The sequence below is a fragment of the Myiozetetes cayanensis genome, unplaced genomic scaffold, assembly GCF_022539395.1.
Source record: "Myiozetetes cayanensis isolate MyiCay16 unplaced genomic scaffold, myiCay2020 scf15, whole genome shotgun sequence".
NCBI classification, from domain to species: domain Eukaryota; kingdom Metazoa; phylum Chordata; class Aves; order Passeriformes; family Tyrannidae; genus Myiozetetes; species Myiozetetes cayanensis.
In genome coordinates, this window is record NW_026087159.1 from 6,330,574 (window position 1) to 6,355,323 (window position 24,750).

Below are 24,750 nucleotides of genomic sequence, written 5' to 3' on the forward strand. Positions count from 1 at the left end.
GGGTAAGGGAGATACAGTAGAGACAGAACTTGGAGCTGCTGATTGTTGAACTGTACATTTGAGCTGGAAAATGTGGCTGTACTGTAAAATTCAGGACACCATCTGTTTCATTGCTTGCTTGCAGTAACATTTGTACTTGATAATTAAAATGTCACACACATTTTTAGCCAGCATAATCCATGGAAGACTAGAACTGTGTCTTCTGAAAATCATTCAAGAGATGCTCGCAGATAGGAATGATGCTGTTTTGAACCGTCTCTTGCTGCTCAGAGGGGTTTTGCTTTTTGCTGGTTTTGTTTGTTTGTTTGTTTGTTTGTTTGTTTCTTTTTTTTCTCCATGTTTTGAGAAGGAGGCTAGAGGAAAAGGAGCAATGGCAGATTCTTTTGGAAGGAGCTGTGAACCTTAGTGAATGACCCTGAATGTCATGTGAATTATTTTTCTTTAGGTTTATCGTGCTGGGGCTGGGCTGGTGATGCTTCTCCTGGTTTTCTTCTGACAGGGGTAGGTTAGTTTTGGCTTCAGCTGAAATCAGCTTGGTTTAAAGGCTTTCTCAGCTAACCTAAGCAAGACATTCCTCCTACTGAGGGTTCCAAGTACTGCCTGCTTGGTTGGCTCTGGAATGGTGAGGGCTGGGAGCTCAGGGCTCAAGGGACCACAGCAAGAAGCCACTCAGAAAGGTCAGATCTTGACCCAAGCTTGTGATACCCTTATGGTGAGAGAGCCAGAGCAAAAGGCAAAGCAAGTAACATTGTTTGTGGACAATGGAATCAGGTGCTTTTTGCATAGTGGTGCCAGTTCTGCTGGCTCAGAGCAGAGCTGGGCTTCTCTCCTTGCCCAACCCAGGTTGCTGCCTCTCCTCTTTGTGGTGGCCTCAGACCAGCTGCCACTTTGGCTGGAGTTTGCTTCATGGTACTGAAAAGATGCAAAAATTGAATTTGCTTTTGACTGTCCACAGGTAGGATTTTTATTGTTTTAATGCTGCAGATTAATTAACAGTATAGGAGGCATCTGAAATCCAAAACCTTGTTATTTGTCCAGGCTGATTCCTGTGCTGAATGTGCTGTTGCTGACCCCCAGGAAAGCATCTGATGTGGTTTTACCAACTCAGTCTCCAGTTTCCTGACACATCACACGCTTGGACTGTTTTGTCCTCTGAGTACAATATGATGGATGCATCCCTGCTTTGGTTCAGGGTTGTATAAGAGGCTAAAGTGGCATTTTCCATTGACATGGCTTACTAAGGACATCATCCTAATTCAGACTGAGTAAAATATGCTTTTGCTAAATGTTTGGGGTGGAACTAGCAGACATGGGAAATGAGATGTTCTGCATATCTTGTAATGTTTTCTTAGTCTTGCTTGCTTAGCTGATGCAAAACCCCTCCCAGCTGAGCTTTGATACAACAAATGCATCCACAGAGTTTTATTTGAAATGCACTCCATGTTAGAGTTAGAAAGCAGGAGAAGTAGAAAGTATTCCATTGCTATTAGAAGTGCTATTCCATGAAAATTTCAAATCCAGTTATGTCAACTGTTTGTGAATATGATTTTTAAAATCCTGGTCTGCTGGGAGGCAGTTGGAGCTCAGTGTTGCGATGCATCGACCTGTGCCATCAGTAACTAGTCAAGATTAAAGATGAAGTCTGTGGAGGAACTGCAGTGAGAACCTGAGAAACACTTGCCAGCCAGTGAGGTGCTTTCAGGGCTGTCTCCCATCTTAAATCAAACATTCTGATGGCATCTCAGCATCCATGCAGACCTTCTTGTACGTCAGAGCTCAGGACATATCCTTGCAGGATCTGGTCCTGCTCTTCTGCCAGAAGATGGTATTGTAATGTGGGAGAGAGGGTTTAAAATATTCTAATTGTCTGCTATGAAATTACAGTTTTGTTCCCTGGAGTAGAAAAGTGAGTTAAATCATTAACGCCACAAGTCTCAGTGATGATTACGGAAATGTTTGCAAGTGACTTAATCAGTATAGTTTGTCTGAGTGGCCCATTTTAATATTATTGCACTGATTAAGTTTTCTTAGCTAATATGTGTTTCATTTCCAATTCAATTAAATGAGAATCCCCTTCCATTACATGATATTACTGGAGTGCCCTAGTGGGGCAGGAGCACACTTGGTATTTTCAATTGATACAGATTTCTTCATTACAAAGTCTCATGGTGCTCAGTGGGATCAATGAGAGCTGAAATTAAAACTGTAGCAAGTTGCAGCTGTAAATACACTGTCCATTCCTCGATCCCTCTTTTAGCATCAGGGTGAGAATATATTAGTATCAGTTCATTAGTTACATTGCAAAGACCTTTTCAATAGACGCCTGCCTTTGACAAAATTTTAGAAAGACTGGGAAGGATTTTCCTTGGATTTCTGTATGCCCAGTAATTATGATAAGCAAAAAAAGTTACGTTAACGTGCCTCTTTTATACGCTACATATCATCAGTCTATTTTTTAAAAGCACTTCTGTGTAACCTGTCGTGGGATGTATTAACCAGCGTGGGGAAGATTATCTGCAAAGAGCTTGTGAAGGAATTACCATCAGCCTTACGTTCTTTCGTGTGAGCCAAACCTCCTCCTTTTATGTATTATTGAAGAGAATTGATTGAGCTCTGATATAGTAACAAATGATTTTATAAATACCTCTCTGGAGTTAATTTCTCATTGTGGGATATGCAGAGCTCTTGGGGCTGATGCATGATCTTTTACTTGAGAGCTCCAGTGTTGAGGCGGGGATGTTCAATAGTAGGTACTTTCATATACAAAGGAATTGGGAGGGGTGTTACCACAGTTCAAGCAGCAATTAGGAAATTACAACGATTGCTCAGGAAATAGGATAAATCACAACTTCTAAATACACATTCATGCCTTTGTAAAAAAGAAGAGTGTACGTGTCAAGCTAAGGCAGGAGGAGCCCTCTGCACCCGCTTCCTTCCAGATCGTATTGGCCACAAAACTTACAAGGGAAGCACACAGGGTTCAGTGATCTCCTGCTTCACGTGTACCCTGTGGGTGGCTGGTGGCTGGCAGGACAAGTGTTCCCAGTCCCAGGGGACATCGTGCAGGTTTGGCGTGGCAGCCCCTGTCTCATTTCTCTGCTTTCGTGCTGCTCCGTGCAGCCACACATCAGCTCGTGCCCTCTGCTTGCACACACAGGACACGGCAGAGCCTTTCTGAAGTATTGGTTTTATTCAATTATTAAAGGTATTTTCATCTGGTTGGAGACTATGGGGCTTTGCACATTTAAGATGTAGCTAAAATATATACGGATAGAAGGATAAAGCTTTTTTCTGTAATGCTAAATATATGCTTTTTATAAACAAGAAGTTGGATTTTTTTTTTTTAAAGAATATAATAAATATTTTAGCGTAGTTATTCTGGCTCCATAAGCGCAATGAAAATGTTAGCCTTGGCATATCAATCGTGCTTTACAGATGACTGTAATTTCCTGAATGTCAAAACTCCAAATTTCTCTACTAAGCAAACTTTTCAGTGGCAAAATAGATTGCCTCCATAATATATCACTGTGTGCAAGAAAAAATGAAATCTTTATGTACTGTATTATGAATCAATGAGGCATTAAGATTCTTGGAAGGGTGAGTGGACTCTGGAAAATGAAAAACTGCCACTATTCCCTCTCTGTAAACCACTGCTTATGGAGTGTAGGCTTTGCAAACCTCGATCCTCGCCACCGCAAAAATATCAGTTACACATTGAAACCAATTCCTGCAGCAGCATTTAGATGGGGTAAATACTGTTGTAAAGATCTGATTTATAGCAGCATCCTGTGGTTATTCACCAGCTCTGTTGCACTGGGCTCCTTTTTGCTTTGGGATGTCTCCATGCTTTTTAACGAATCTGTGAGCAATGTGATCAGGGAGATGCTGTGCCACACCTGGAAGATGCTGTGTGATGCAGCTCTGGGAGATGTGAGCTCCAAGGGACAGGGTCACTTCCTCACATGGGGAGTAGGAAGGTGCTCCTGATACTGTGTAGGCTTCAGAGCTCGATGTTTCAAAAGACATTGCTCACACTTTGACTTTTCCTAGTGCATATTCAGGGCAAAATTCAGCTCTGCCTCCTGTGTTTTTAAGGGATAAGCAGCCTAGACAAGAAAGGCACTTTCCAAAGCCAAGGCCTTGTGTGCTGCTGAGGCCAGCATCACAAATCCAGACTGCAGCTCATCATCCAGCAAGAGGGAGGGATGGCACATTCTTATGCTGATGGCTCCTCTGTCACATTCTCTCTCCTTTCCTTGGGGTGCAGCCTGGGGTCTTGGCACCGCTGCTGCCCTCCATCAAGATGCCTTTGTCATATAATTAAGCTCACAAGTGGAAAGCTTTGCTATTCTATGATGAAAGATGGATGTTTCCAAAGGGTAGTTCAGTCCTTTTCCCAGCAGGTCAGGTGGGTAGGACGAGTCTGGGCCCCTCTGCCCCTTTCCCATGCCAGTCTCAGGGATGGAGGCAGTGGATTGGGGACTGCCGCCATCGGCTGAGTCACTCTTCTGTTTGCTGAGTCTAAAAACAGAAACTTGCTTCTCTTTTTATGCACCACTAAAAAAAAAATAAAGTAAAAAGGCCACTGTTCTTGCTGAATTGGTTGTGAGCAGGGGTATCCTGCAGAGATTTTAATAATACAGGCAATTATGAAATTAATACCACTCTGGCAGATCTGCAGGGCAGCTCTCCCCTCCACAGGCAACGCTGTGGACAATTAGTTTGTGCGTGAGGGTAGCTGGGAGCATGTGTGTGTGTGTGAGGCTGCATATTTTTTACCTGTTTAAAGCCTTATTTTCATTATCTTTGTGTGCACATGCCATGCCTGCACATAAATGAACGTGTACCTTGAGCTGCAAAATCGCTGCCTTCCTCTGTGCCTGAAATGCTTCTTTTCTGCAGATCTTTCCTATTTGGTAATTTTACAGGCAATGATGGGCTGTTGTAATTGCTGTTCTTGAAAAATCCAGCTCCTTTTTATGGGTTCCTCTGGCACTTTTCTCCTGCTGCCGTTGCTGTGGGTAGGCTGCTGGCTTCCTACCCCCACCATTAGTGTTTCTAGACAAAACATCTCTGTGATTCATTGGGTGCTGATAGAAGTGAAAACATAATGATTACTTAGAGGAAATGTAAATTTACATTCACTAACGGCTTTAATTCACAGTTCTGAAATACTTATCTCCTTTCCTCCGAGGTCCTTGTTTGGAGCTAATGCATGATTTGCCTCTGCCACCCTGAGACTAGGAGTAAAAGAATATAGTCCGTGTACTTTTGTAGGCTGCTGCAGTGAAAAGAGGTGTTTGTTCCTCCTCCTCCTTCTCTCCCTCCCCATAATCCTTATCCTTCACTTCTTTAATTGATTTGTTCATCTAGATTTTACTATAGTTTGAATTTTGGATGAGGCGGAGCTGGAGGTTTAGTTTAATTGGAATGACTGAATGAAGAGAGGTCTCGTAGAAACAAGTAGGAGCTGGCCCTGGGTCTGTTTGCTCAACAGGAGCTGCACTGAGGTCCCTGGGGAGAGGAGAGGAGAGAAGGGGAGCAGACCTGCTCAGATAACCCTGATCTGTGCTCTCCTCCTTGCAAGCGCCATGAAGGTGGCAGGGGAGAATCTGGCAGGGGCAGCTGGGCTGTGGATCCAGGGCATGGAGGCAGCTGTGGGACACTGGGCATCAGATCTTCTCCCTGAAGCTCCTGGAGAGCATGACGGCCCCCCCTGCTCATCACCCACTCCGAGGTGGGGCCTGTTGCCCTTGTGTGTGGGGCCCGGAGTGCTGGGAGCACTGCAGGAAGCCCACAGGCGATGCTTCTCAGCTGCCATTGCCATCCACATCACTACTGCGAAGCATCTGGGACCAATCTGGAATGGATGCAAACATTTGATTCCCAGCACTGCCTCAGTGAGCTTGCCAAATATTTTGGCCTCATCTCTGTGAGTTGTGCTCTGTGAGAACAGCTCTTGGCAGGGAAGAAGTATTCCCATTTTGGGGGGAGGTTCCAAGCGTGGATGGTTGAGGCAGGAGAGGCTGTCACCAGGATGCTCACCCCTGTCCTTTTAATTGTGTCTCTAGGTGACAAAGTTCATTAAGAATTGGGATGAGTCACAGTATTAAATGAATGCTTTGCCTCTCTCTGAGTGATCTCCAAACAGCTGCCTGCCTCCAACAAATTAGGCAGCGGGGGTATTTCTGTTGGAGGAACAATTTGCAGTATTAGCAAATCAAATTCTCAGTGGGCCACTCTTGATGGGAATTAACCTCACCTTCTGGGAGCGAAGCACTCGGCACCCGACGTGGCGTAATTGAGTTTGACTTCTCGGAGAGATGTGGCGGGCATGATTGATCGGCGGGGAGACCCTCTGCCGAAGATTAAAATCCATCAGCAGCTTCAGAGCCGTGCGGGGAGGGTTTCTGAGAGCACAGCAAGGAATGTGAGACTCATGCCATTTATGATCCTGACCTTCCATCATTGTCCGTGACTTTGCTGTCAAATAATCCCAAGCAGGGACATTTCCCGAGCTTTGTGGGGTGAGAGGGGAGTGCAGGAGCCTGCCTGCGGCACAGTTTCAGTTTGCAGTGGGGGCAGTGGAGGAGAGGGAGATGGGATCTCAGAGCCGTGCATGTGGCCACAGTGTAGGAGCATCTTCCTCTGGTCAAATGAGCTGAGCGAGACAAGTTGCTGTCTCAAAAAAACCCCAGATTTCTCAGCTTTTAAAAGAGTGAGTGTGTGACCAGCCTTTTATAAATGAGCTCTGTGAATTTTCATTCAGCAGCGTGAGCAGTTTGTGGGGAGCAGGGGAAGGACACCGCTGTCCTTGTGCTGCTTGCCGGCTCTGGTGATTGTGCATTGTTTTTGGTGCCGGAGCACCAACCCTATGATTATTTCTCCTTTTTTTGGTAGCTCAGTCCTTTGCATGATATGCAGAATCTGTGCTGCAGGGTTTTGATTCATTTTATTTGCATTTCTGCTGAATGTGGTACAAATCTGGTCTGTCCCTTTGGCCCTGCCCATTCAGAGGGAACTTTCCTTTCAAAATATGCCCTGGTAATGTACCACAAAGACCATGGACCAGGGGAAAAAAATCTCCCGGAATAGGAAACATTCCCATATTCCCTTGCCTCCGTGTCCACCCAAGAGATGGAGACACTTTTTCAAAATTACCTTCTATTCACTGCACAAGCCCTGTTTGCAACTCCAAACAACCTAGCCAGGCTTACCATCTGCATGAGCTTGACCTAGATACAAACTGGTGTGCTTGAGCCAGCTTAAAACATAGCCTTACTTTTGCATGGTGAATGGGACTGCCCCACTACTTTCCCTAGGAATCATAGCTCTGCTTCTGAAGCCCTGTGCTGAAGCTGTGTTTTCCTGGGTTAGTTTGCCCCCGAGCGTAGCCTGGGAGGAGACTGGGATGTTCCCAGAGCTGCAGTGCTCCCTGTGCAAAGGCTGCAGGTTTCTCACCCCCTGTAGCCTACAAAGCCCTTCTTGCTATAGCCTCATTTCTGAGCAGAAATGGGAAAAGGTCACTCAGTCCCTCACCTACTGATCCATTCGCTAATGGATGCAATGGTGAGTGGATGTTCAGCTTTCAGCTCCCCTCTCCAGCTCCTTACCTCATAGCTCCATCAGGCCAGGCTCAGGTTTCCAGGCTGAAGGCATGGCAGCTGCCAGCATCTGACCTCCAGCCTCCCTCAACCTCAACAAGCAATTAAACAGCCAGGGCAGCGGGGTTGGGATGAGATGTACCCTGACTTCAGGAGATCCTGACCTATTTGATGCTTAAGCAGAGTCACCTCCTCCTTGCCTCTTTTTGGCAGAGCAGCTCTGCAGGGGAAGAGCCCTTGGGCACTGTGGTGTGGGTACCTGTGTATCCCTTCCTTGGAAGCTTCTCCAGGCTCTGAAGTCTCTGGCTTTACTCAGTGCTGTCATCCCCTGGGGTTTCACAGCTCCTCACTTGGACTTCAGGATTCAAAAAAAAAAAAAATCACTCACTTGGAAGAAGGGATTTTCATTCTTCCCCTGTGTTTGGCAGAGGTGAGAAAAGGGGAACAACCACCTGGTAGCTCAGGGAGATACCAGAAACAAGTGACTGTCACACCATCTCACATTCCTCATGCCTTCAGGGTCAATCTACTTTGTGAGTTGCCCTGGAGCTCCTTTTGTTTCTGCTTCATGGGCACCCAGCTCAACTTTGTCAGAAAAGACATTTTTCTGGTGAGTGCAACTCTAAGTTGGAGGGATGATTCACAGTAGTTTGAGCTCTACCTGCAAACGTGTCTCAGGCTCTGAAGCACAAGCTTCAAGGAATGGGCAGGAGCTCAACATCCCCTTGTTAAGACAACAGAAAGAACAAGCTGTTACGTACAGAGCTAAAAATAATTGCAAAGCTTTGAGTCTTCCCGTTGCAGCAGAATGATGCTCAGAGTGCTGATGGCCGATTCCATCTCTGGCACGGCTCTGACTTGATGATGCATTAAAGCTTTTGTGACTTTTTGAAGCTCGGTTCAGATGAATGCAGAGAAGCACGGCTGCTTTCCTGGAGCTGCCATGATTCCTAACTTGGAGGAGATGGCTTGGGGCAAACCCAAAAGCTGATGTTCCCAAAAGGGTCAGCTCCTTTTTCAGTAGAATTTTAATAGGCAGACTTAAGAAGGGAGAAAATGCACAAAGTAGCTGCGATTGGCCCAGCAGCTGACAAAGCGTCTCTCTCTGTCGTGTCTTGAAAGCAGGATTCACCTGGGAAGTAACAACATGGAATAAATAACAGCCATGAGCATGTTTGCGAGGAACTGGTGCTCAGTCCGGGTAGGATATGGGCTCCATCCAGGGCATCCCGTAAGTAGCCCTGGCGATGGGCTGGCGTCCCCAAGCACAGGGTGCTGGGGTAAGACAGGGTGCATAGGGTGCTCACTGCAGAGACCAGTGAGCATCTTTGCTCAGCCTCATCTCCTGGTCTCCCTGGACTGCAGCGTTTCTCCCTGACAGGTGCAGATGGAGATATCCACCAGGATGAGGCCACCGGCCACCCAGGCTGACGGTGATTCCTTACGACGCAGCCTCTTCCACCAACACACAAGTTTTTATTCATTCTTTTGTTTTTACAACAGCAGCCAAGGGAGACGCTTTGTCACCACCGCCTGTGACCAAAGGGCACAAAGGGAGAGCAGCTGAAGGGTTTGAACTATAATAAAACGCTCGCTGGATCGATCTTGGCTCAGGATTTGTTTCCCCTCCTGCATTAACTCCCCATTGATTTCTGTGATGGCCTTAGAGCATATGGTTTGGTTGGCCCTCCCCCTCAACTGGCAGCAACCCTGTGCCTGCACCCCACTCCCCTCCCAGCCTCGCTGAACTGCTGATGGGCCAGCTCATACAAGGGGCCCTGGGGTAAGCAGGGCTTTGCTTTTGCCTCCTCAGTCACCAGAGGTTTGCTGAATGTTAGTTGCTATAGTTAGTGCAGAGGTAGTGCTGTATCCCAATAAACTAAAGCCAAGGGTAAGGAGTCCTGACAGAATTCAAAGAAGGGGCTGGGGCTTGCCCCAGATATGCCCCATTTCCCATGTTGGGGACCCTGACAAGGCTGTGTTGCTGCTGCACCAAAGGAGCCTGTGGCACAAGCACGACCAGGGGCACCTCCTGCCTGTAGGAGTGACTGGTTGAGGTGATGGTGCTCATGGAAAGCCCTTTCCCTTTGGCAGGTTGGTTCTTCAGTGCTCCCAGAAACCTGCTGAGGTAAGAGAGAGGTCTCACTCAAGAAAGTGAGCTTTGTTCTTGCTTCCTGTTATCTCCGACTTTCAGTGAAATCGTTGAATGGCACTTTTGGGAAAAAGGAGCTTCCCTGGGGTCATGGCAGGGTTTTGGCTCCCTTTGCTCTCTGAATCTGTGGCCAAATCCCTCAGAGGCAGGAGGGGCAGCAGCAGCACTCGGGTGAGAGTGGGGACGGTGATGGTACCAATGGTGGTGTCCTGGCTCTGAGTATGAGGTGCTGTCGTTTCCAGCCACTGATGCTGAACTGGGCTGCTTGGCTTTATTTGGTTTCGCATATTTATTGTACTTTCTACTTAATTATTTATGAGCGTGGATGTTCTAAATAGGAAGAGGAATGGTGACTCTCCAGGTTTCCTCTCCCCCGTGCTGTTGGATCCTTTTGGTGCTTGTGATTCATTTTTTAGTCCACCCAGAGACAATTTTCTGTAAAACATTGACATCTAGTGGCTTTTCTGCTGAAGGAAACGATAGGGACCAAAAGTTTGATTGCAGTGTGGTCGGTCATGATGCCACTTGGGAAAGCAAATGAATGTCCTTCTTCTCCTTAAACAGCACCAAGGACATGATGATCACACCGCAGGGGCTCAGGGCTCCTGGACACACACTCTGCAGTGTCCTTGTGCTGGAGGAGTGGCCTTCCCTGGCAGGACAATTTGCTTATTGAGCTACTTTAATTCCATTTACTTAAGCAGGTGGCTGGTATCCTGGCAGTGTTCCTCCAGCATCATCGCTGAGGCCACGGTCATGTTAGTGGAGGTGCAAAAAGCATGTTCTTTGCATGACTTTAGGCTGTGACAGTGGACAACATGGTGTTTGATGGTGGATATTAGTATGTAACCCAGAGTGAGCTCTTCATGCTATACCTGTGGTTGAGCTTGCAGCTTTTCCAGCTGATGGGTTCCCTGGGGCAGCACATGTGCCACCATCCCATTGCTCCAAACCAAAGCCAGCACCTCCCTTGGAAATCTTTTCTCTTACAAAATGCTGTAATGCATCCGTTCAATTTCCGGTTAGTCACTTAGCTCTCCTCTCACATTGTTGCAGTCCTGTATTAAAAGAGCCAGAGCTACCTGTGTCGTGTTTGGGTTGGGGCTTACATCCTGGGAGATACTTTGATTACTCTCCCAAGGTCTGGGGATAGCATCAGTCGGGACACCAGCAGGAACATGTTGCCACACGGGCAGCCCAGCACAGAGGGAAATCTTGGGTTCCTTTCACCTTTGTAGAGACAAGACCTGTTAAACAGAGTCAGCTGTGTGTGTGCACATGCATAACAACCTTCCCACTCCCCCCAGGAATTCGTTCAGCCATCCTTCACCCTGCGGAGGTGAGCACGCGGAGGAGCACGCTGCAGCAGGGCTCCAGAAAGCCTCTTAAGTGCACCTCCGAGTTCCCATTGATTTTGAACATTAATGTGCTGTGTGCTGGAGACACGCGGGACTAAACACTCTGCTTTCCTCTCCCCTTGGCAGGAATTTCTACTATATCACCATCCTGCGTGACCCCGTCTCCCGATACCTGAGCGAATGGCGCCACGTCCAGCGAGGAGCCACGTGGAAGGCGTCCCTGCATGTCTGTGATGGCCGGTCCCCAACCACCGAGGAGCTGCCCAGCTGCTACACGGGGGACGACTGGTCGGGCTGTTCCCTGCAGGAGTTCATGGATTGCCCCTACAACCTGGCCAACAACCGCCAGGTCCGCATGCTCTCCGACCTCAGCCTGGTGGGATGCTACAACCTGTCGGTCATGCCCGAGGAGCAGAGAAATAAGGTTCTGCTGGACAGTGCCAAGGAGAACCTGAAGCGCATGGCCTTCTTCGGCCTGACCGAGTTCCAGCGCAAGACTCAGTATCTCTTTGAGAAGACTTTCAACATGAACTTCATCTCGCCGTTCACGCAGTACAACAGCACAAGGGCCTCCAGCGTGGAGATAGACAAGCAGACTCAGCAGCGCATCGAGGCCCTCAATTTTTTAGACATGGAATTGTACGATTATGCAAAAGACCTGTTTTTGCAGCGGTACCAGTACATGCGGCAGAAGGAGCACCAGGAGGCGCGGCGGAAACGCCAGGAGCAGCGGAAGATCCTGCGGGCGAAGCAGGCGCACCTGAGGGAGCAGGGAGAGAACAGCTCCAGCACTGACTACATAGGGAACGTGGAGCGGTGGCGGCGGTAGTGGGGGGCACTCGCCGGGCACCGAAACGGAGCGCGACCCAACCCCAACCTGCAAATCGGAGACGGCAAACGACGCTTCTTGAGGGTCCGAAGCAAAAAGAGGTTAAAATGTTGCCTTTGCAGTTGCCTTTGCAGTAAATGTTGTACTGTACGTGGAACACTTAATCTTAGCGTGTAATTAAATTGTCCTTTTTAGGTTTGTTGGATTATTTATGAAATATGGGAGCCAGGTCGGCTCATCGGGAAATGTTTGCTTGGACATTTATTTAAAAGAAAAGAAAGGAAAAAAATATCCTTAAATTAGTTATGAATACAAAATGGGATGCTGGAAAATGTTTATGATGCTCGGCTGAAATCTATCTGGGAAGCAAACTCATTTCCTAATAACGAGCATTTAGCATACTCTCACAATACAGTATATGAGCAAAACCTTTTCCCTTTGATTTTATCTTTATTTTAACAATGTGTTTTCAAGGGCACCGACTGCTTATGATATTTACCAAGTTAATGAATGGACAATGAAGGGAACAGTAAAGGTCTAGAAAAATTATTGACTAATTTTATGTATAATATTGGCTTTTAAAATGAATAGAAGTAATTTCTCTAGATATATAAATATTTAAAATTTTAAACTTTTTCTACCTACTGCTGTTTAGAGTTTTAAGCTTGGTCTATCTCATATTAAAAAAAAAGGAAAAAAAATCATACATACTTTTCTGAACTTAATGCCGATGTTATAGACACTGTTTTGAGAATTTTTCAGGGCAGTATGATTTTAACCATTCTAGAAAAGTTACAGCACAGTCTCATGTTTGTTTCATTAAGCCTTCTCCAAATTATAATCCTGTGACAGTGTCTCATTTTAAGTCTTTCTTACCCATTAGAATACATAATGCTGAATTTATTATTCCTTAATAATTGGTGGTATAAACTAGATGAAATTATGTTGCGGATATTTGTGTAGTGTCTTTAAAAAGTCATAAAAATCTCTAATCCCAGCAATATTATGAAGAGAATTGCTTAATGGAAGTAGATTTACACTTGAATTAGGATTTACTTCCAGTAAATCTTTGCTACACCAGATAAGAACAGGGCTTTTTTTTTTTTTTTTCCTGTGCTCTTGAGCCCTTCTTAGCAATGACAGATGAGCGAGGACTGAAAATGACGGAAGCCAGTTTTACCATAGCCATAGTTACATGGGATGAGAAGGTGATGTGATGCATGGGGTGCAGCAGCTTGCTCCGAGCAGGCTTTGCTGGGAACAGGGTGCAGAGCTGGAGCCGGACTGGGCTCACCCACAGCCCTCCAGCCTCACCCAGACCGACAGGGAGAGCAGACGGGGCAGGTGGTGCGAGGGGCTCCTATAAATCTCTATGCAAAAAAATAAAAAAAACCTCTGCAAGGCTTGGGCTAGACATTCAGCAAGTTCAGAAAATCCGTACGCAGCCTGCCGCGCTCCCGAGCTTGGCACTGAGCGGAGATCCCGCAGCGGGTGCGCGGATGGAGGCACCCGGAAAGGGCCCTCTGTGTCCCCATGGACACGATGCTTACAAGGCTCACTTGCACTATTTGCCTTTCACCTGTAATACTCTATACACCATGAAGGCAGGGGGGCAGAAGACGAGGCAGAAGGCTTTAAAACAATCTTACGGCTCCACGCCTAAGTTACCTGGAAGCCGCTTTCCATCTGATGTTGTGTGGCAGCCCGGGGGCAGCAATCCTGCCGGGGGGCAAGCGGAGAGCAAAGCAACAGCAAACCAATACCCTGCGTTAGCAGCTTAGAGAAGAGAATAACTTCATGTACAGCAATTTTTTTTTTTTTTTTAAATGAGAACTGCAGTTGTCAATATGATGTCTCGGTTGTATTTTGGTTTTTACAGGGGAAAATAAAACTGAAAGGCACTGCTGTAAACAGGACTTAACTGTGGGCAAGCTGGAGGCCTGTTGCAGGAGGTGCATCTTGTTTTTATGCTGTGGTGTGCATGGTTTACAGAGACTAGTTGCATTTTCTTTGTGTATACTGTTTATTGTATATAGGGGATGTACGAATATAAGGATACCATTTTGTCATAACCATATCAAATTCTACTGATTTCCACTGTAGACGCTGTCTTATTGTGTAGATTTACAGGCCAATCCACTGACTTTGATTGTGTAATTTAACAATAGAACTGATAAATAAAATTTAACTACAGACTTCTGATTTTCATGTGCTTATTTCTTTTTCTGACGGCGTGTTGGGAGCTGCACAGTTCAGAGTGAATGGTAATTCCATGAATGAAATAGCTGTTGACAGCAAGGATATGAGTTTGAAGTCATGGCTTTTCTGAAGTGTATTTAAACTACAGTTTTCAAGGGCAAAGCCACTGTGGACTTTCTCTGGTTTGGGAGTTACTGTGGAGTTATGACTGCTTTTCTGAGCAGTCCTCAGAAAAACAAGCTGTGGTCTCTGGTGATTTTAAGTATGATTGTCAGTGTTCTGCAGCATTAAGGAATTCTTTCTGTACATATATGTGTGTGTGTGCATATGATTTTTTTTTTCCTTTATGTGATAACCCTCTGTTTTTGCTCCAGGAGGAGGCTGCCTAGCTACTGACTTCCAGTGCATCCTGCTGTATCACTCCTGGGGACATTTTTAAACACACACACAAAAAAAGGACAAAACCAGAATCAGATGCAAAAACAGGTAAGAATTAATTAAGCCATAGTGCCCCAGGTCAGATAGAACAAATCATATCATAGAATCAGAGAACCATAAAATGGTTTGGATTGGAAAGGACCTTAAAGCTCATCTAGTTCCAACGCCCCTGCCATGACAGGAAAACCTTCCACTAGGCCAGGTTGCTCCAAGCCCCATCCAGCCTGGCCTTGAACACTTCCAGGATGGGGCAGCCACAGCTTCTCAGGACAACCTGTGCCAGGGGCTCACCACCCTTACAGGGAAGAATTTTTTCTGAATATCTAATGTATATCTGCCCTCTTTCAGTTTGAAGCCATTAACCCTGTCCTGTCACACCATGCCCTTGTCAGAACTCCCTCTCCAAATCTCTTGGAGTTGTCCCCAAAGTCATCTCTTTTCCAGGCTGAACAACCCCAGCTCTCTCAGCCTGTCTCCATAGCAGAGGTTCTCCAGCCTTCTGAGCATCTTCTTGGCCAGAGATGCCACGAAGGTACTTGTTTAGAATTTGGATGGAGGCATTTTTTTCTTGATGGCTATAAAAGATCCACAGGTTTACCAGACTTGCCACAAGACAGTTGACATGAAGGTGTCTGTGGGAGACTTTACCTCAACCTGGTTGAATTCCCCTGCTGCGAGGTCAGAGCTGCCTTTCATCTTCCAAGTACCTGCAGGAGCATCTTCCCTCTGTGAGCCTTTTTGAGTCATGGGGAGTGGGGAATGGAGAGGTCTGCATTTGACTGCCTTTATAGACAGGTCTATGACTGCACTGAGAGAGCTGGTGGTGGAGCTGCTAATGGGATAGAGGTCATGCAAGATGCCTCCCTGCAGCTAAAAAGCACCCAGCAGCAGTGGAGTCTGGCATAAAACTAATTGGGGTTGCCTTCGGAATGGAGTACTTTGACAGCTGAGAAAACTGTTACTTCAGGAGAGGGAGAATGGAGGAGGAGGAGATGTGTTTGGACAGACAAACTTCAGAAACTGAGGAGCTACAGCAGTGAGTAAAGTGGCTTTCAAACCCTCCAGTGAGTTTTGAAAAGCCTGGAGACACGTTAATAGAATTCATCTGAGCACCGAGATGCCTCCTAAGTTTGCAGGGATAGAACGGCAGCACCATTGGCACTTCAAGTGTCAGCCTGGGGTAGTCAGCGTGGAGCTGAGGGCTTCACTGCAGATGGAGATGTGTAGTGCTCATATTAATGTTAAAGGGAACAGGTTGGTTCCTTTTGCTCTCCAGAAGATTGGAAAGTTGATACTTGTGTGGCCTTGCAAAGGGTTATATTTGGGGCTAATAGTTTGTGACTGAAGTTTTCCTAAAGGGTACCTGATACACAAAGGTTGTTGGGGGTGAACTGTGTGGCTGATTTTTGTCCTTTGCAACCTCTTTATATAGCATATGATATATTTTAGTGTGCTGTAATACATTTGCTTCCAATTATGTCATTTTTGAGTAAAATGAACTGATGGATTTTTTGTATAATTTTTTTAATTCGCACATTATCCAAAACTATCAGAGCCGTGAATAACACCTGACAGATACCAGTGCAATTCAGCTATTTCAGTTCATTAAATCAGTGAGGAAAGGAGAAGGAAACTTGATACATCTCCTCTCTTAAATTTGAGCCAGAAATATCAGATAATTGAGGGAACCTGTCAAACTAATGCAAACCTTCAGTTGCAGACCCAGTCTGCCAGGCTGGCCCAGTGCTCCCGGGGAGGCACAGAGAGCAGCTCTGGGTGGAGAGGTGATCCTTACGGAGACATTTTCTGCAGGAAAAATATTTTCCAAGCAGGTGATAAATTTAAATCTTTCACTTACTAAAAATATCCCTGTCTCCAAAGTATTTTGGGGGAGCTGGGGGTGCTTTGGCTATTGCTAGACCCTGCTGGGGTGGCAGCGTGTGGGGGGAGAGAAGCGGAGGGTCCTTCTCTCCGCATGTGGGAATGCGGATGCTGGGATGGGGACCTGGGATCTCCTGCCTCCAAAGTGGATGGAGCAATGACAAACCAAGCTGTGATCTGAACAAGGGTGGGATCTGGGCTCTGGAGGCAGCTGGCACTCTGTCCTTCCTGCCCTGCTGGCAGCCGTGGCTCCGTGCGGCGCGGAGGAACAGCCTGCACAAACCTTCCTGAGCAAATAGCACAGCATCTGAACTCTTACCTATGAAATTCAATTCTGGGTTTCCTAAAGCAATCTCCCTGTTCCACCAGCCTCATCAGGGAAGAGTGTAATTTCATTTAATCCATTTCTTGAGTTCAGAGTCAACGGCGTTGCCATCATGCTAATATCACTGCTCTGCCATCTCTAGAGACGGAGTGACGAGTTTAGACCTGAAATCGAATTTGGCTCTGAGCTTCCAGAGGATCTATCAGCCAAATTACCCGTGGTCTCTGCCCAGAAGCTCTGTCATGCAGTTTAGCTCTGCAAGGATGCATTAGGCCAGGCAGGAGAGGTTATATCGCTTTTTGTTTGGGGAGCAGTGAAATGCTGAAACAATCTATATGCAAAGCAATCAAAATAGTTCTAGTGAGGGCTGAGTGTTCATTTTCAGGACAATACAGCTGCTGCCTTTTGGTATCCTCAGCTATTTTAATTTATGTATTCCCTTGTATGACTGCAGATAAGGCTTTCACTTGGAAGGATTTTCACAAGCAGTTGTTGTCATAAACCTCTACATAAACTGTATAAACTATAGAGATTAATGTCAAATATATGTATTTTCTGATGACCATTCATGGACAGAGGGCTGCAAATGACTCCTGGCAGAACTTTCACTCAAGCCCTTTTTCTGATGATGAGGTCTCAGCTCCACAGCCTCAGTTGGTGGTCAGTGGCACAGCAGTTGTTTTGGCAGTCAGTGGTAAATTTCTGGTAAATGAAGCTTGGGAATGATGAGAGCTACAGTGGAAAAGGATGGGTTCAAGAGATATTTAGGCCAAAGCTCTGTGTTTTGAGGTTCTCAGCTCACAGTTCAATGTCTGTCTTAGAAATTACATTCTTCTTTTAAAAGCTGTCTTTAGATTGTAAAGGTAATCTGTAACAGGCTCAAATGATCCACAAACTGAATTAAGCCTTTGATTTCAGGTTAAATGGTTTAGCCTGACTTGGGATGGAAATGTTGTGACCCTTTCCTTTCAAAAAGCCCTACAAATATAAGCTAATTTTTTGGGGTGGACAGCAGCTGGCAGCTGGGTGTGAGACCTGGAGCAGTTTGCCAGGGAAGAAAGGATGCTCAGCTTTTCCAGTGGGGTCTCTACTCCTGTCCCCGCAGCAGAAGCCACTGCTCTGTGCCAGTAAGGGAAGCAGAGCCTCGAGGGGTCTGTAACCCCTTTGTAATCAATTCCTGGTGCTCGGTACAGCAACAGCTCTGTAATGGTATTAATATTAGGTGGAGCACATGGAAAGTATTATTTTGTGCCACATAAGCAGGTGGATAGGGGGGTTATGCCGCATGAGAGATGTGTGCTCCATAGGGGGAAACTGGGAATTTCCCCTCTGGGCATGGCAAGCTGGGAAGTGTATTAATAGACATCATTACATTAGAATAATTGCTGTGGAATCAGCAAGCGCGTACATAATCTTTAATGCCTGGGAAATCTCACACAGTTTCAAAATAATTAAAAGTGGGATTAATCTAGATGCCAGACAACGCCTGCCTAATTACTAATGAATAAAGCCGTCTGAATGGCTGCAGCACCCTCAGCAGCATCAGCTGCTCCAGCACTTTGAAGTCAATCCCCTGCTAATGGGCTACAGGGCAGGCCCACCCGGCCCTGTTTGGGGAGATGCTGCTGCGGGCTGGGGGCACAGGGTGCATCGGGCGTGGGGCTCTGGGACCAGCCCCGCCCTCCTGGAGCATCTGCGGTTCTGCAGCTGCTCTCTGTGTCGCTGGGAGCTGCCCCAGGTCGGCCCCACGGCAGGGATTTTGAGGTAAGGGGCTGCAGAAAGTGGTTACGTGGCTGGGTGAGTAACCTCAGCTGGTGGTTGCCCATGACTCACTGAGCCTGGGTCAGTCAGGGAATTCTGCTCCCAAGAGCAGCTTCATGGTTTTATGAGCCTGTAAACATATAAAGACCCAAAATCCTCCCTACAGGGAAGGTGCTGTGATGCACATCCCAGCTGAGCCCAGGTGATCCTGGGAACCCACTGGCACAAATGGGGCATGCTGGCTGTGCCTCAGGGTCAGGGTGCCCACGGTGGTGGATAGAAGCCACCACATACAGATTGTCCCTGGGGGCACTATCTGGAGCCCAGTGTTCCCCTCAGTTGTGCCCCACAGAGCTATTTGCAGACAACCGCCATGGAATTATAGTCATTACTGGGATTTTTGTGTTCTCTGGGGAATTGCCACACCTGGAGTAATTCCTGCAGTGTTTGAAACTGAGAGCCTGGAATGTGATTCACTCTGGAAGTCACTAAAGGTTGGTGAGCCATGAGCAGGTTAGTCCCCTCCTCAGAGAGGCACGTCTGGGAGCAGGGACCCCCAGTCTGCTGGTGCAGAGCAGCAGCACTAGAACTGCTCAGGAGGGGAGAGTGGGGGCACAAAAAAGGACTGTCCATGGTCCTTGTTACAGCCCTCTGCCCCTCTGCACTGCCATGCTTTGGGCAACACTGCTGTGTTTCATCTGCATCCATACTGAGATTGCTCATGAGATCCCTCCGTGGCTCAGCCATGACCATCCCAGATCCTGCCCAGGAAGCCCACATGTACCAGGCTCTGCCAAAATAACACTGGCTGCTGGGGCTGATTTGACACATGGGGAGGCAGTGCCAGCACCACAACAGGCAGAAGGGGTAAGGTTGGCAACAGCAGCTTTCCCAAGCAGTCCCTTCCGCCGTGTCCTCAAGCTCCGTTGTGGAGAGAACACAAATTACAATTAGCAAAGTCCTGCCCTCCTCCGGTGCCCTTCAGAGCACATTCCACACCGCGGCTGCCTGGCCATCCTTACGGGTGGTGTGTGGGCTGACTCTGCAGGGATGCCGCGGTGCTGCTGACTCACACACGGTGCAGCTTCCCCTCGTCACCAGGTCACACCATTGCAATGCCGCTGCTTTTTTTTTTTTTTTTTATTCCCTTTTTATGGCCTTGCTGGGAAAATGCTGCATCTGCGTCAGGGCGTGCAAAGTGCTGCCTGCAGAATTCTAACTCCCTCCCAGGGCCTTTCGGGATGTCGCTGCCAGTCTGGAAGGAGTCGTGCTGGCTCTTTGTCAAACATCACATTGATTTTAAAATTACTCTGATGGCTCTTTAAGTCAGTGCACTTTTTGTGGCCCTCTGCGTTTGTCATAGCTGATCTCTCTCTTTCCCATGGAAGGGCAGAGGGGTGGCATTATCTGGTTTGGCTGCATTGATTTTCTGTGAGTGGCAGGTCAGATTTTGAATGGGGAGAAGCTGATCAGAACTGAAATGTCTGACTCTCTGTCTTCACCTGGCAGTGCTCAGCTCTTGAGCAGGATGGGACTCGAAGAACACACTCTGTCAGCAGTGTTTTTCCTCCCAAGACACCTGGGTGGTGGATCATTGCCTGGGCTGGAGGTTTGTAAGGTGCAGGCCATGAGTTGTGATGAAGTGGGATTTGGGCCCACATGTCCCGGCATGCTAGTTATTTGCTGAATCTGACAGTCCATACCCTAAACTCTCATCCCTGACAAGCCCATTTGACCTGGTTGCTTTCTGTCATCTTCTGTGCAAAAGTGAAAGCAAAGGCTGCAGAGGCAATACTAGAAATTAAGATGTTAAGGTGAGTCATTCTATCACCTTCTGCAGGCTGCAGAACAACCTTTCCATGAGGGTAAATACAATCTCTGTATCTGTACACTCAGCTGTTAATATTGTAAACGAAGTACAATGTTTTTCAGATTACTGAATCACTGCTGTCAGTGGAACAAGCAGCTCAAGCAGCCTGCCAAGGCAGGAGATGAAAGAAATCATTAATTTTACGTTACCGGTTCATGCACAAATTTCTGAGCGGGAGTGATTAACTGCTGGAACAAGGTACTGAGGGGAGCAGGGGATTCTGCAGTTCTTGCTGTCTACAGCTGTAGACTGGCTGCTGTTTTGTGAGGGGTGCTTTTGCCAGGCAAAGCTGTTGTTGTGCAAGTGCAGCTGGCTGAATTGTGGAGGGAGCCCACCAAATGCAGGGGGCAAGTGGAGACAATCTAATCATCTCAGCCACCCTTAACAGTTGTGACATGCTCTTAGAAAAGGTCTTGCTGCTATGCAGGTTCTGAATATTCATGGGTCAGTTCATGCTGACCCTTTAAAGAAATATCTCAGCTGGCACCAGCCACTGGGGCAGTGTTGGTGTCCCGTGTGCCTCCAGGGATGCTGCAATATGCTGCCTGTCTCCATCCCCTGCAGTGCCCAGCACCCTGCAGCCACACAGCCTTCCCTGGAAGGGAGACACAGCCATGGATAAGTGCAGCACTTAGCTTTGGGGGCCAGAAAATCCCCAGGGTAGGAAGGAGGCCACTCTGAGGGTGACAGCGGGGCAAAACTCCCACAAAAAAAAGAGCTCTTCTGCTCTGCAACCTGTTGATCATTTTATATATTGCTTGTGTGCAGCAGGTCATAACAGAGGACATTGACCCTCATCTGACCCTGGCAGCACTCATCATCCTGAGAGACCTTGTATGGGGGCTTGGATGCATCCCTTGCAATTGCATGCAGCTCCGTAACCCTGATTCTGGGAAATGGCACTGATATTTCTCATGATTGCTAGTTATTAAGTAGGATGCACCTTGGATTTGCTCGACCAAAAGGTTGGTTATGACTTGTTTGGTTTTGTTTGACTGATGGTCAGCCTGGCTCCCAGGGGAGCACTGAAGATGCAGTCAGGATGAGAGGGGACATATCTAGCACATCTCAAGGGTGACTTCCTTTTGAGACCTCAGAGAAGAGCTCGTTTCTCGGGCCCCCAAAGCCGAGGATGCCCCTTGCCATAGGCTCCTGTGTGAGGAAGGCTTTGCTGCTGGTCGTGGTGGGGCTGAAGATTCAATGCTCCCTTCACCTGCCAAGTAGCAGAGATACCTGGACATCTCAGCAAATCCCAGCTGGATCTCTGCCCACATCCAGTGCCAGGACTTCTTCCCTCAGGGCAAAGTTTCCCTCACCCTGGCCCCATCTGACCTCCAGGGCAGAAAGAGGCATTTACTGAAAGGATTTCTATGTGCTGGTCAGGTTCTGCTTGGTATTCAGAAGCGGAACAAAGTAAGAACCTTAGTGTTTACATCCATAGCAATTTAGGCTTTAATTTAGGCAATATAATACAATCTATCTTTCTCTGAATTTTAACAGCTTTTCTATTATTTTGCTCCATGGCTACTTGGAAATGTGAGCTCCTTTACTACGTGACTACTTAGACCAATAAGAGAGCTATTTACTTAACACATTAGTTTGCAGGCAGCATTCTGTGAGCTTGCTGATGGAGGCTGCCTGTGTCCATGGCTGTGGGTATGAATATGCATAATTAATAAATGTTATTTGCTGGACATTTATTCCTGAGTGTCTCAGCTCTCCTTGACCGAGAAATTCTGTCTCTCTGAGATCTAATGAAAGGTTTAGACTTTTTAATTTATTTTCTCTAGATTAGACTCAGAAAATAACCTTATTATTCTAATAGGTAGACCAGTCCCTGAGGAAGATATGAATAAATGAAAAAGCAATAGGTGAAAAATAGGCCAGGGCTGCTATTACAGAAGAGTCTTTCTGACCTTTTAATTTTTGGTTCAGAAACACAGGAAATCAGATTCTATGAGCACACAAAATGCAGCCAGCTGCTCCTGCAGCTTCAGAAGCTGTTTTTCTGTCCAAAATGACAAAATTTCTCCTAGAACAAGCATTTTCTCTGGAAATACATTTTAAGTGCCTGTTGTATTAAATCTATTTTAGGTTGCATCGAGTGCATAAAATTTGATGTATGTGCTCAGTCCCATTTTGGGCTGTACACACTAGAGGGAGCCATGGAAAAACCAATCCCCAGCCTGCTGCCAGGCTCCTGCCCTTCTCCCCAGAGCCCTGGACCCTGCCTGCTCCTGCCAGCTCCTGCCCTCTCCCTTGGGAAAACTGATATCTTTGAGGAGCAAATCCTGAAAATAACTTTGGGAATCTTGGAGGAGCAGTTTTGTTGAAAGTAAAGTGTATTGCTTGAATATGCTGATGTTTGTCAAAATTTTAGATCGGAAAAATGCGTTTAGTTCAACCACAGCATATTTTGCCTTTTGAGAATGTCCCTTTTTATGTTTAGGTGATGTTGGTCCCTTTGGATGTTGCCGTGTATTCCTCCTCCACTCTGAAACACTGTGTATACAGCCAGGAGATGCTTTTACACAGTATCCTGCTCTCAGAAGGAAAGACACTGTTGAAGGTATCCAGGACCCAATTAAAATGTTTCAGGGGACTGGAAATTATTTTTGGAACTCTGTTTTATCTGAAATTCCAGATTTTTCTCCTGCTTCTGTGAGATTTGCCTACCCATCATCCACACTCTTCTTAAAGTCCCCTTTGCTCCCAGTATCTTCTTTCCACAGAGGGGAGTCCTTGGGGCTGGGGGAAAGGGAGCTCCTCTGCTTTTCTTCTGCCTGATCCCTGTTTGCATTGGGAAACAAGGAATGGGAGGTCCTAGCTCACCAGCAAAGTCCCAAACTCTGACCACCTCCTGAGCCCCCATTTTCTTCAGCTAAATTCTACTTGTTTATAAAGGATGATGTAGGATGACAGATAATCATTTCTGCCTCCTCCAGGAGCTAATACTGGGCAATGGTGACATAATCCCTGTGTGCCAATGGATCTCTGAGGATGTTAATGCACAGCAAGACCAGGGCATGCCACACGGCCACTCCAAGGGCTGTATTTTCACAGTGGCTATTTGCACTAGTGGCTTTATGGAAAAGAGGGGGGCTGTTACTGGAACAAGGCTGGGATCAGAGCAGGGGTGTGAGAATTTAGCCCATGGTGTTGTTAATGGTGGTTACTGTGCTGCACATGTGAGGCCCGAATGATAACAGGCGCGGGCTGTTTGCTTTGCTGCGTTACAGCACAACAGCAGCTTTGTTGGAGCTTTGATGAGCTGTCTCTGCTGCAGCTCGGGGACGGGCTGCTTTTCTGTCTACCAGGAAACATCATCTCTGGTAAGGCAGAAATATTTCCCTCTGAACGACAACAAAAGGAAAGCCGAGCAGTGGTCTTGTCAAGTGCTGTTCCACTGACAAAACAGAAAATAGGACAAAAGTTTTCCATCATCAAACAGGGTTATTCTCAGCCAAGAGCAGACATCTCCGATTTATTTATTTCCTCTTGCTCCTGTGCTCTTTTTGTGCCCCAGCTGTGTAAAGTTTCAAAGGGTCCCTGGGTCTGACACTGCAGACACCCCAAAAGACCTGTCACTGGAGATAAACAAATCCAGCAACAGGCTGGAATTGAGAAACAGACACTAGATAACTGGTCAGGAAGGCTTTCCAGGATTTCAGCTGAACCATGGCACCGTGGTGGATGCACAGCTTGGCAGGTGGGATACACACACCATCGCATTTGAGGATCACAGGTTGGAGCTGTGGCACTGCGGCAATCCTTCCCAGCCTCTCCTGCTCTCCCACAGTGCACCTTTTGTAAGTCACAGAAAAGGAAGTATTAGCTGAGTAATGCTTAAACAAAGCCTCTGTGTGTTTTGGGATGGTGGGGAGTGTACAGACTGGGCTGCCCAGCCTGGCCCAACAGCAGATTTAAAGAAGCTTTTGGCTTCTGATGAGGCCTGGTACATGCTTCTGCTTGGAGTGGTGGCAATGGAGGAAGAAATGGGGACCTGTTAGAGAAAGGGAGACTCTTCCCCAGCATCATCACATCCTGAGTCCATTGATAACTCAGGGAGGTTTGTTTAAATCGGAGAAGGAGATGTTATTCCAAAGTGATCTGCAATGCACACCAGACATGATGTCTGTCAGTGCTGTGATCTGCAAGGAAAGGACTCCAGAAGGGATGGTGCTGGTCGTGTTTGGAGCTGATGCCACAGTTCAGAGGGACACCCCAAGGATAGTGTGTGTTAGGGTTCCCCCTGCATGCTGGGCATTGTTGGGAAACAATTTTTCTCCTTCTCAGATGCATCTCAGGCTCTCCAAAGGCACGGCTGAGTGCT

At 46.9% G+C, this 24,750-nt stretch overlaps 1 protein-coding gene across 1 annotated transcript in view; it reads left to right on the top strand.

Moving 5' to 3' along the window:
* Positions 1–14,138, top strand: part of HS6ST2 (heparan sulfate 6-O-sulfotransferase 2) — a 127,823-nt gene extending 113,685 nt beyond the window's left edge. Inside the window, exon 2 of the mRNA XM_050310863.1 lies at positions 11,241–14,138. Coding sequence (XP_050166820.1) covers positions 11,241–11,943 — 703 coding nt within the window. The 3' untranslated portion in view covers positions 11,944–14,138. The remainder of the gene's footprint in view (positions 1–11,240) is intronic.
* Positions 14,139–24,750: the final 10,612 nt, after the last annotated feature.